Below are 13031 nucleotides of genomic sequence, written 5' to 3'. Positions count from 1 at the left end.
AGACCTTTCATTGCTTAAAGTGGATCTATAAGAAAGACAAGGACAACTTTTTAGCAGGGGCTGTTCCAACAGGACAAGGGATAATGACTTTAAACTGCAATTGGGTAGATTTAGACTAGCTGTAAGGAAGAAGTCTTTCTACAGTGAGAGTGGTGAAACTGGGATCAGGTGGCCCAGAGAGTTTGTAGATGTCTGTCGTGGTTTAACCTCAAGTTGCCTTAAGGGAGGTTTAGATTGGATATTAGGAAAAGCACCCAAAAGTGTTGTCAGGCAATGAGACCAGCTGCCCAGGGAAGGCATTAAATCACCATCCCTGGAGGCATTTAAGTACATGTAGATGCAGCAGTGTTAGATTAATGAGTGGACTTGATCATGGAGATTTTTTCAGACCTAAATGATTCTATGATAATCAATCAGATAAAAGCACTGATTGCAAAACTGCCTCTGATTTAGCACAGCACTTTGACAAGTAATGTAGATTAATGTTAGGAGTAGTGAGTGACATCTCTGCTTTTTAGAATACTAAAGCAAGCTGCCTCTGATTGTGCGATTATCAAGGGTGATCTTATTTCCTTCTTTTATTCCATACTTGGGTATTTTGGGCACTAAAGAGCAGGGTCTCTTAAAATCTATAAAGAAGTTATACAAGAAATTTTACATATATAATTGCCTGCTAATGTCTAAGGATTTTTTAAATAGCTAGCCATTTCTCTAGCTCCTTTTTTTTTATTGTTAATGTTTATCCTTGCTGTTACTCCATTCCTTAGCATATTATATGCACTTTAGATAAAAGATAACAGAAAGGCATTATCACCATCGAAAATGAGAGTATCTTTACTTTTACTTGGACTCCTTCAGACAAGCTCATCATTTAAGCCATACTGAAAATGAAGTTGTATGTTTAAGGCAGAAATGAAAAGTATGCAAATACGCTTCTGTGTCTTGTGGTTTCTTTTTTCTTTTCAGCTGGTATTCCATGCATTGCAGCTGTTGGCATACAGTGTCCTAGCGATTTTAATCATGAGACTAAAACTGTTTTTAACACCACATCTGTGCATTATGGCTTCCTTGGTGTGTTCAAAACAGGTAAGGTCTCTTTCATCCTGTAGCTATCTCAATACTTAACAGTATTACACAGATACTTGTCCTAAAGCAGATTTCTCTATGTGTAATTGCTGAATCTGAGAGTACCTGATAAAAATAAACCAGATTATATGGCCTGACAAAAAATGGTTCCATTCTCCCCTCTTCCCAAATAAAGCAAAAGTGTTGTTTTATGCAACTTGTCCAACTGCATTATGATAGAAGTCAACATGCTGTGCATTGAGCTTGAGCACAGGGAGACATATACTAGGTTTTACTGTGTTTGCACACCTCTATGCCACTGCAAGTTTTTATTGACTATTAATTTTATCCAGCGTTGGATTTTGTTTACGCTGTGTTTTCACAGCTCTTCAGAGCTTATTGCCTTGCATATTTTTTGTCTATTAATTCTTTCCAGAAGTCTCATTTGAAGTCTTGCATGTTGAAAGCATTTCAGTCTTAAAAATCAAAAGTCATATGCCTAACTCAGATTTCATCTTTCTACTTTGAAATCATCTATAACATTAAATGTTACTAGATGTCCTCCAGATATAAAAGGTCCTAGAATAGGCTTTCCATGTTTCATTATCTGTGTTTTTGAGAAGTGAATGTGATTAAATCTGTATTTAAATAGCTGTTTTAAAAGCTTTGAACATGCAGCAAAAGTAGGCTAAGTAGTCCTTTGTCTGGGAATCAGGCAGGGAGGTAGATTGGAAACTGAACAGCTGGGCCTAGAGAGGGATGATCAGTGGTACAAAATCTGGTTGAAGGCCAGTAACCTGAGGGGTCAGTGCTGTGTCCGAGACTGTTCAGAGGCTTTGGTAATGGACTGAATGATGGGGCAGAGTGTAGCCTCAGCAGGTTTGCTGATGGTACAGAACGGGGAGGAATGGCAGAGTCTTTCACGTGGTGCCCAGTGACAGGACCAGAGGTAATGGGCACAGGCTGAAACACAGGCAGTTCTCTCTGAACATCTGGAAACTTCTTCACTGTGAGGGTGATAAGCGCTGGCACAGGTTGCCCAGGGAGGTGGTGGAGTCTCCGTCCTTGGAGGTATTCAGAAGCTGTCTTGATGTGGACCTGGGCACTTGGCTCTGGGTGACCCTGCTCAAGCATCAGGGCTGAATCTTCTGAGGTCCCTGTCACCCTGCACTGCACTGTGATTTTGTAGAAAGTGTCTAAAGGTGAGCTAGGGTGGTGTGGTGAAGGCAGTTCCTGTCTGTGAAGCAGCTGTTTGATGTGTCAAACAACTGGAAGATCAGTGAATGAGACAGGATTATGCAAAGAGGAGAAAGCTGTCTCGTTAAGCCAGCTGAGCAAAGGATTGTTTTCCAGAAAACTAAGTTGCTTCCTGAATGATCTTTAGGGAAGGGCAGTTCTTCATAACACTGGACAAGTTACACAGTATCAGGCTGCTTAAATGTTTGTGCTCATCCATTTCTTGATGCCTGATTTATTTGGCCTGGGTGAAAGTGCTGAGTGTTTGCCAACATCAAATGAATCTGTACAGTTACAATATAAAATGCTAAGAAATTGTCGAAACCTCTTTCTTTAGACACCTTGTAATTGAGTACTGGGACTTAGGAATTTCCTCTACATGCTTGCTATTCTGGAAGATTCACAGGTGTTCGGTTTTCCAGCTCTTAGCTGTTCTTGAAATACTGACATCCTCTTAGGTGGTCTGGTTGTTTAAGCAATAACAGTTGCACTGGTTATTTTTCTTAGTGACCTTTCATAAGGTGTTTCTGAGTAACTTGAAATGAAGCTGCTTTTGAAAAGTCAGAAAAACAAAATGATAAAATATTCTTTTAACGTGCAATTTCTAGATAACAATTACGATTTAAATTAATTATGTCCAAAGTTGATTTGCTCTTAGTTCTTTTTTTAACTATGTGTTTCTTTATGGGCTTTTCTGCCCTGTTGGTTGTGGTGATGGTGGTGGTAGTAGTAGTAGTAGTAAAGTTCTGTAGTGAAGTTCAGAAATAGAAATATTTATATGTTTTGTGCCACTGTAAAATCTGTACTGATTTTTTTTTTTTAAGCACCTGAGTAATAGCATTTCAGTAATTCTTCCTGGATTGTTGTGGGTGTTTAGAACTGCAGCTGAGGTCATCAGGCCAGTTAGTGAATGCTGATGCATAATTGTTGTGTGTTGGATCTTAGAGGATGCCCCATCATTAGTTTGTAAATTTTGGAAGGGAGGACAGGTTCAGCGTATTTTGTCGATATTTTATTTTCTGCTGCTTCCAACTGTGTTTTGGCCCTTTGGTTGTTCTGCTGTTTCCTATTGTAGAGTGAGAGTAAGCTTCTCAGGGAGCTGCAGTTGCACATGATAAGCTGTTCTGGGAGATACCCCTGCTGGACCAGGTGACTCTGGTCCGGTGACTTTTGCTTCCTTCATTGCAGCATCATGGAGGCGTAGTTGGCTTGAAGGAAATAGGTCATGAGTGCTAGGGAAGGGCTTTTAGATTGCTGTAGTTCAGACATTTGTTTTGTGCAGAAGGGGCTAAATGACCAGCAGCCCTATATAATACAGCCTGGGAATATCCTGGCCCTGGCTTGGGCCTTAGGAGAAGTGTTCAAGTGAACCCAACTTTAGGTGAACACAGTCTAAGTGAAAATAAAATCTATTTCCTTGTCCTGTTGTTAGTGGAAGTTCTTTTGCCTGTTCAATGTATTCCCTGGGTTGGTGCTGATTGATACCCATAGAAGACAAGCTGGATTCTTTTCTGGTCTGATTGATGTGTGCTTTCTTTAGTAGGGAGAGGCTGGTAATCCTCCAAGTAGTACAGGACTGGCTTCAGCATGATAGAGAAACACTGGCCCTTAAGGCTGTTGAGCCACCACTGAGCAGATCACTTCTAAGACTTAAGCAAGCAATAAGAAAACTTTTTTTTTTGTTCTTGTTTTGGTTGGTTTGTTTTTGTAGGGCCAGGAAATTATCAAGTGGTTTTAAATGAGCTTTTCTATCCTACTTGCTGCTGAGCAGAAGTATTTTTTTGAGGCTGAAAAATCTGACTGTATGTGCAGTACTGATCCAGAATTTCTTGGATGGAGGAAGTTGAGAAGGGGAAGATGGGACTTGTGACCAAATGATCAATTAACACTCAGTACATTTATCACTGGATAAAGTTTTAGATGTTTGAATGAAGTATAAGTTAATAAGTGACAATTTGGTTTTATAGATGCAAGAAGAATTTAAGCAAATTTAACATAGGCAGTTGTCTTACTGTGATTGAGGCCAACACTATGCTTTCATCTAGCAGACCATGAAAGTTTGTCTGCAGTGTTATGTTAGTATATCTAATTTATTTTGAGGCTAAAAATTATTATTTGCATATGGACAAGAAATTTTGTATGTTGTGTTCTTTCAGCCCACTGCATGAATCCCTGCACTTCCCATTTTCCCATTACCAGCAGCTTCTGGCAGCTGATGGGCAATAAAAATGATAATGTTCTTTTTTTAATAAAGAATATTTTCATTGTCTGGAATGCTTTCTGGTGAAAAGAAGTGACCTAATGTTGATTTTTCATTGGAAAGTAATTCACTTTATAACATTTTCAAGAAAGGATTTTTAATAAAATAAAAATATAAAATAGCGCATCTTTGCAAAGGGAGTAACTCCCTTCTTCTGTACAACTGCATTTTAAGTATTAGAAACCTGTGATTAGAACCTTTACTTCTCTTAAGCTGAACAAATAGGAGTTATTAAATTAGGGCTCAATTCAGTTTTCTCATCTAATTTACTGTTTGTGCTTCGAGTTAGACCCAAATTTTGCTGTTGTTTCTGTTCAGACATTTAACCATTTACATCCACACATTTCCTCTTTTTTATAGGAGAAATTTTATTATCCTAAATGAACATTTTGAAAACAAAATAAAATAGCTGGAGAAAGACTTAAAGTATTCATTTTGAAAAAAAACAAAAAAACAGAACAACTGAAAACCTTGAATTGATAAAAAAAACCAAAACACATAAGGAAGAGCATCCCATGAAAGCTTCTTCTTTTGCATTATATATATATTCAACCATTCTAGGCTCCTTATGTAAACAAAACAAAATGCTAAATTCAGAGGCTTTGAACATCAATGAGGTTTTATAAAAGCGTGACAGTACTGTAACTGTCTTTGATTTGAAAAGCTGGGGAACTGTCAAAGTTCTAACATGTCCATGAAGTGACATTTTTGCAACTGTTGGTAAAAAGGAGGTTTGCTTATGTAGCACAGCCTACAAATTAATTCATTTCACTTCATCCTTCCAGATCCACACAGTGGTGAGGCCTATTTGGTACATTAACTTGCCCTGGATAGTATTGCTGTTCTTCTTAGAATGTTTAGTGAGTCTTTAAGGATGAGAGTAGCGTACGCTGTATTTTTGGAGAGGTGGCTGGAGAATTTTAATAATCTGAGGTAGTTTGTGGTTAGTTTATAAGAAAGATAACACACACTACGTAATTGGTGTAGTCAGCCTAGTGGGAGCTTCTGTTGAGAGACTTTATTTTATTGTCTCATGCTTTAATTAAAAAAAAACAACAGGTAATGTTACTATGAATGAAGTGTATCCAATTAGTGCGGGTTTGATATTTCTGATGTGTGAAGCCTTCTCATTAAAAATAGCTTGGGAAAAAATGTAATTTATACTTTCTTATTTAAGATTAGGTCAGATATGGGTGAGATAAAGTGTTCCTGCTCAAATTAAGCTTCAACACAGCAAATTTAGTACTACTTCTTTTAAATACCATTTCACATATTTATGAATATTTGCTTAAAGCCTCCAGCAAATTGCCTTTAGGAAACAATGCAAGTCCCAGTTCAAGAAAGGAAAGAGTAGGATTTAAAGCAGCATTAAACTTGTTATCCCCACGTCTGTTTTTCTGATGTTTCAGAAGTTTGCAGTATAATCTCTAATCTGCATACTGCAGATAAAAACTCTAAATGTAAACTGGAGATACAGTACTGTAAAAGTCCAGTTAGCTTTACTGAATCATCTTTACTTGCAGATTTTGACATTTGAGCTACAACTTTAAAAGTTCACATTAATGTGATTTTAAATTTTTTTTTTTATTCATTTAGAATTGCAAATGTAATGTGCAATATTTGTTAAACGTGAATAATTCTTAGGAATTATATTCTGAAATATAATATAGATTGTATATAATATTATATTGCTATATTCTGAATTATAATACTATGAATTATAATCTGAAGCTTTGTGGAGAAGCAATAGCAGAGATGTTTCATAGCGTAACATATGTTAGGTTCCTTGTAGAGAAATAAAAATGAATTGTTCTGCATACAACATTACAGAACTGTTGAGGAATTAATTGATTCTTGCATTTCAGTTGTTTGGATGGCTCTTCTATAAAATCCAGCCCAAAACATTGGTCTTTGCTATTTTAGCATTGATGACAATAGAGGGATCTGCAAACCTTCGAACTCAGTGGAACATAATGGGAGAATTTAGCAATTTGCCACAGGAAGAACTTTTAGAGTGGATAAAAGTCAATACCAGACAAGGTAAACTATTTAATAATATAGGATGTCCCCATTTACTGTGAGATAGAGCCATGGAACCTGTCATGAATGACCGCAGAGGTATTGCTACTGTCTGTGGCTTTGTTATGTCTACTTGTCCACATAAAAGCTATCTCCAATGATAAAGAAGCACCAAAAGCTTGCTTTGTTAGACTCCAGGCTACTAATCTGGAGGTTCTAACCATTGGGTGTAGTATTTGCAACAAAAGCATCTTTGCTAAGTCCAATTAAAACAAATTTTTACTTAAATGACACTGGTCCTGTATGTGGGTCCATGATCACCATTTTGCTAGAAGAGAATTAAAAATGTATGTGTGTTGTGGTTGCACCCTTCCTTTTCCTAAAACATGTCAGAAAACTGGTTGGAAACAAAGTAGTTGCCTTGTTAGAAGGAAAACAGGTCAAAGCCATGGTGGACTGAGATTTTATTGCCCATTTAACACTGGTGAAAGAAGTGACAAAAATAGTGTGTTGTTATAATGAATATGTTGTTCTACCCACTCAAGAAAAATAAGATGCATTAAATCTCCATTCTTAGATGCTTCGTTATCTAGTGGCTTATATTGAGTTCAAGGTTAAAAAAAAAAAACAAACTAAAAAACTGATTTTTCTGCATTTCCTATTGATGCCCATGTACGTCCTTTTAAAAAGGAGTACCCTACCCTCTTCACGGTTTTTCTACAGGATTACTGTTCAAGTATTTGAATTGCTTCTCTAACTGTTCAATTCCTCATTTCAAAAATGCCTTTGATTGTGTGTTTCAGATGCAGTTTTTGCAGGAGCAATGCCTACAATGGCAAGTGTTAAATTGTCTACACTTCGTCCTATTGTAAATCATCCTCACTATGAAGATGCAGGATTAAGGTAAGTTTTGCAGTTGATGTTTTGTTGGTATCTGCTATTCATTCTCATAATGTTTGTAATGCACAGTAGGAATGGCATCAGGTTATGTTGTAAAATTTGTTAAAACCTCATAGAAGTGAATTTGTTATTTCAGTCAGATTGAAAACTCATGCATTATTTCTTGAGGATTTGTGTTCCTCAGAAAGGATACACTCCAGGGAGAGATATGGTTTCAAACTTACATACAAAAAAGCCAGGATAAAAATTAAGGAATTGGATTTAAGCTGTACAATTATATCCTTTCTTCATTCTAGTTACTCCTGACATTGTAGAAAGATACGATTTTTTTTTCCCAAGATAGCCAGTTTATTTATGTTTGTTAGCTTTCTGTGATTGGCTGTCATTTTTTGTGATAATTGGTTAATTATTGAAGCTGAAATTTTGTAATGGAGTTACTGAGATTTGTACTCTTGTTATTTTCAAGATCAGGACATTTGCCTAAATGGAAATTGATTTATCTGAAAAGGTCATGAATTTCTTTTACTAAATTTAATAATTAATCATTTTTTTGTTAATTTGGTGAAACTGCTTAAAAAAACTCCAACACAACAAGAAAACAGCAAGGTAGGGTAAAAGAGAAAGGGCAGGGATTCATTTTATATGCTTTATGTATTTATTTCTCTGCCTGGCATTAACTGGCTTTAACTTTTGGTCAGCCCTGAGTTGGTCACAGAGGGATTTGGATGATCACTGTAGGTTCCTTTGAACTGAAATATTCTATCCTAGTTACAAAGACACAGGACAGGGCATGTGTGGGGAAAATAAGGTGCAGGCAATACCTGTATCAAGTATCAGAAACTGAATGGGACTTAACAGTGTCATGCATTACACATTCAGAGGAGGACATTACTGGATGTGATAGGGACTGGCCTGGGTTGGAGGGACCCTAAAGGTCGTCTGCTTCCAGAACAGGATCATGGTGTCCAAGGGCTGATTTTGCTTGATCACAGTAGGCAGACTCCAGGTCTTGTGCTCCACATTTCAAAATGTCCCAGCAAGGGCAGTGTGACCATAGTGACACAATGAGGGTGATCTTTTGTGGAGACTTGGCAGAGGATTGATTCCTTCTGATCATCTCCAGTCCAGGCAAGGTCATTTCTAGCCTTGAGTATTACATGGTGAATGCATTGCTTTGATATCTTTACACTTTCAGTTCACAGTAATCATGGATCTTGTTAGTTGTCTCCTGCTACAGAAAAACCAAAGGGCTGTATATGTTCTTCTTGGAATCATTATATTTGTGAAGACATAATCACACTTTAGCAAATGGCACTATTAATGTAAACTTTGCTTTTGCATAGTTACCTTGTGAAATAAAAAAGCCTTTCTCTCCAGTCTAAGGTTAAAGCTTACATTTTCATGCTATATTGCAGCTAACTTAGATTCTTCTTTTTGAAGGGCCAGAACTAAAGTAGTGTATTCCATGTACAGTCGAAAACCTGCAAACCAAGTAAAAAGGGATTTGATAAAACTAGGAGTGAATTACTACATTCTTGAAGAGTCATTGTGTGTAAGCAGAAAAAAGTGAGTAATCTCCTTCTTTCTCATAAGAATAATACACCCCTCAAATATGTAGTCTAAGATTCATATCAAGTGGTAGTTTGGAAGTGTTGATTTGTACTTTATTTATTAAAAGTGTCAGCATACATTTTTGTCCAGCATCTCTAGATAGTTATTGGTGTAATTGACTTAACCCTCATAAACAACTTTTTGTTCTTTGTGTGCACCTGGAAAGCTGTGTTGTATGTATTTTTAAACTTCACTGTAAAACACTGAGGAGATTTACAAAGGAAAGAAGTCATTATTCTCTGATGACAAGAACAGATGTGTGTGTATAATGAAAGCCTAGTATGAATAAAAGGTGCAGAGTAAAAGCTAATTGGAGCACCAAAATATTACGACCACTAATAGTCACTAAAAATTTTGTCACATTTAAGCTGTTCTTCAGAAAGAGCTATGCTTTTTCTTCCCCTTCCTCTCCCCTTGATTTCTCTTTCTGGCCTCCGGAACACAATTAGTTTGGATTTTTGATTCTATTTTCTTTTCATTTAGAATAAAATTAAATGCATCTGTTCAATTTCTTTGCTATTATCTTTGTTAAAATTGGAAAATTGTCAGTAAATCTACCTTTGAAAGATAGCTGTACAGGGAATTTATGTTGGCTATGATCTTTTATAAAAAGCAAGGAGTTACTACTTTAAGGTGTTTTATTTCCTGAGTTTTCTTTAGAAATGTTAGGAATGTTGTATACCACCCTCCATTTTATAAGAAGATTTAAGGGCCCCTGGTAATGTATAATATATTGTATAATTTGAGTTGTTTTATGTGCTTCCACCTCCAAATTAATTCTTTATTAATTACATAACTACAAAAGCCAGATGCATTTTACACATTCTCAATACTATTTTAAAATTACTACTATATTTATTGATTTTGTAATCTGATAATTTTTCTAGTATAAAGACAAACTTAAAAAAATACAGATGGCACAATCAAGTATTCATGGAGCACTATGAGGCAAGCTTCATCGGTTTTTTATGGCATTTTTTCATTTCTCTTTTCATATTCCTCTTTTTTAGGCCTGGCTGCAGTATGCCTGAAATTTGGGATGTCGAAGATCCTGCTAATAGAGGAAAAATTCCTTTATGTACCCTTATGAGCAAGGATTCCAGGCCATATTTCATCACAGTATTTGAAAATAGCAATTACAGAGTCTTGAAAATTCCGAAGGAATAACATTTCAATGCAATGAAGCATCAGTCTTTCAAATCTTTAAACTAGTAACTGTAAGAATTCTAAATCAGAAATACCTTTTTTACTAGACTTAAAATGGAAAAATGTGTATTTTATTTTTTACCATCTTAAGTGAATTCTGATTATAGAAATATCTTAAACCTAACAGTTTGAATTTCTATTTCAGGGTCAGTCCCTTGAGATTTGCTATGCAAATGATTATATGTTTGCACATTTTATTTAACACTGATCCAAAAAGAGCTAAAAGTAGCTATGGAAAAGTTCGTAGGTGGACTTGAAGCTTCATTTTTTTGGTGCATGTTATTGGAATCCTATTGATATTAAAAAAGAAGACTAATAAGGGTAATATTTGCAGTAAGCAATAGTTTAGCTTCTCAGTGTCCAAGGGTTTTTAGCATTCTTATGCATTCAGAATAAGCTGGCATAATATACATGAAATTCTTAAGGGAAAATGCTTTATTCAGGAAAAATCTGTCATAGCCTTAGAAAGATACTAAAATAAATCCTTCACTGCCTTAACTAGACCTTCAGCGCCTAACTTGATAAGAAATTACTTTCAAAATTTAATGCCCTTTTCCTTTCCCCATTTATTAGATCCTGCCTGGAGTTCATCATCAGCATTAAAGAAAAGTGAAATTTATCCCAGTTGTGATATGGGTGTAGTCAGTTGTGTGGGTATAATTGCTCCAGCGTTATTGGACTGGTTCTGCTCTTTTTCTATCATCTTGATGTCCCACCAGTATTATAATTAGATATTAGAGAACTCACTTTGCGAGATACCCAGTGCGGGGACACCCTTTAGTTGTTTACCTGACTTGGTAGAATTTTTGTGTGTTTATTGCCGTTGGGAGCTGTCACAGTAATTGTGATTCCACAGCATAACACTTCTAAGGTCTGATGTTTCGCCGTGTATCATTCATGGTTTGGATTTGTTTCAAAAGCTCAGTTTTTTTGTTCACATCAGTCTATTGGTATGACTGGTCTTTTTAGCCCTAATAACATCTGGTGAGCCTGGATGTTATAGGAACAACATCCATCACGCCTGTAACAGTGTCAATTAAATGGAAACCTGTGATAAAGTAGTAGTATAACAACTGATCAGTATTCTAAAACGTCTTATTTTTTTAAAATCTGTTTTATTGAGAGGGTGAGGGAGAATGGCTGAAAATGCATTAGCTTTTTAACTTTTACAGAATAGATTTTGGAAACATTTCTATAAGGAAACTCACAAAAAAAGGGCTTTTGGGAAGTCACTTTTTAAAATGTTAATTGAATTCAAGGAAGCAGGAAAAAAATCTTTATATAAACATTGTGACTAGTGTTTCGGCACAAAAAGGTACTGTATTTTTATGAAGTTTATGCCAACTGTTGACATGTACTTATGTGGTTAAATAAAAAAGAGAAAGATAGAAATTGTTCTCATGTTTCTGGTAGATGTTACGGTTCTCTTATGTCTGTTAAACTGAAGTTCAATACAGTTACCACAGCAGATATGACTGAAGCTGAACTTTCAACTAAAAAATGCACAGAAGGGCTGCAGATGATTAAACCAAACTCACACACCTCTTTCTGGCTTCCTTTTTATTCAAAATATCAGTGCAGGAATATGTGAAAAGACTGGTGGAATGAAGAAACATTCAAAGTTAAGGTTCAAAGATTTGCGTTAGTAAAAATGTTCATCATTTGATGAGGAGGTGACTATTACTGAGTACATGGCCAGACACTGCAAATTTTCAGCTCCAGGGATATTATGCTGTCCTTCTCTTTGAACTGCTCTGAAACACAAATAATTTTTGTCATCTGTTTGATACTAATGTGATAAAATTTAGTAATGAAAAAATACAAAGTAAAAAATGCAGTATATGATTGTGAGGAAGAAATAAGTGAATTCTTGAATCAGGTGTCTTATGTTATGAATGTCTTGTCATCTTAGTAATTTGCTCTCAGTTTCAAAGGAAAGAATTTTTGTTTAAATAACACAACACTTAACACATAGGAGCACCATGTTAACATTATGCTTATCACTGCAACCTCAATCAGAAAACACAAGTTGGAGGCTTCTTAGCTCTCTTTTCCCTTTGCAAGATCCTAATCAAAAAATGTAACACAAGTAAGTTTGGCTTTAAATACATGGAGGCCTTGAAGTAATTTAGGCACAAGACTAGAATGCCGCCATACTTGAAGACAGTTTCCATTACATTTTTGGAGTATTGGATCATTGTGCTGGTTTGGGCTGGGGTCTGTGTTTTGGCAGAGCCATGGCATGCTGCCACACTGGCCGGGATGTTGGGGGTGTGTGGGAGGTGGGGAGGAGACACACCCAGGGCAGGTGGTCCGAACTGACCAAAGGGACATTCCAGACCACCTGGCATCATACTGAGTGTATACCAAAGTGGGGAGAAGAAAGAGGAAGGGAGGGACATTTGGAGTGATGGTGTTTGTATTCCGAAGTCACTGCTGTGTGTGATGGGACCCTGCTGTCTTGGAGATGGCTGAGCACCTGCCTGCCCATGGGAAGAACTAAATTAATTCCTTGTTTTTTGCTTGTGTGTGCAGCTTTTGCTTTCTCTCTTAAACTGTCTGTATCTCAGCCCACAAATTTTCTGGCTTTTGCTATCCTGATTCTCTCCCTGATCCTGCTGGTAGAGGAGTGAGCAAGTGCCTGTGTAGGGCTTGGCTGCTGGCTTGGGTTAAACTATGACAATCATACAGATTTGTCTGTTGGAATCTGAAATATTGCTTGCTTTGCATTAAG

General features: G+C 36.5%; 1 protein-coding gene across 1 annotated transcript in view; it reads left to right on the top strand.

The window, feature by feature from the left end:
• DPY19L1 (dpy-19 like C-mannosyltransferase 1) overlaps positions 1-10795 on the top strand; it is a 44332-nt gene extending 33537 nt beyond the window's left edge. The window contains exons 19-23 of the mRNA XM_069007601.1: positions 967-1086; positions 6427-6601; positions 7384-7483; positions 8921-9046; positions 10102-10795. Coding sequence (XP_068863702.1) covers positions 967-1086; positions 6427-6601; positions 7384-7483; positions 8921-9046; positions 10102-10258 — 678 coding nt within the window. The 3' untranslated portion in view covers positions 10259-10795. The remainder of the gene's footprint in view (positions 1-966; positions 1087-6426; positions 6602-7383; positions 7484-8920; positions 9047-10101) is intronic.
• Positions 10796-13031: the final 2236 nt, after the last annotated feature.

Source organism: Aphelocoma coerulescens, chromosome 2 (genome assembly GCF_041296385.1).
Source record: "Aphelocoma coerulescens isolate FSJ_1873_10779 chromosome 2, UR_Acoe_1.0, whole genome shotgun sequence".
NCBI classification, from domain to species: Eukaryota; Metazoa; Chordata; class Aves; order Passeriformes; family Corvidae; genus Aphelocoma; species Aphelocoma coerulescens.
The sequence above is the reverse complement of the archived record's forward strand: the minus strand, read 5'-3'. Positions and strand labels throughout refer to the sequence as shown.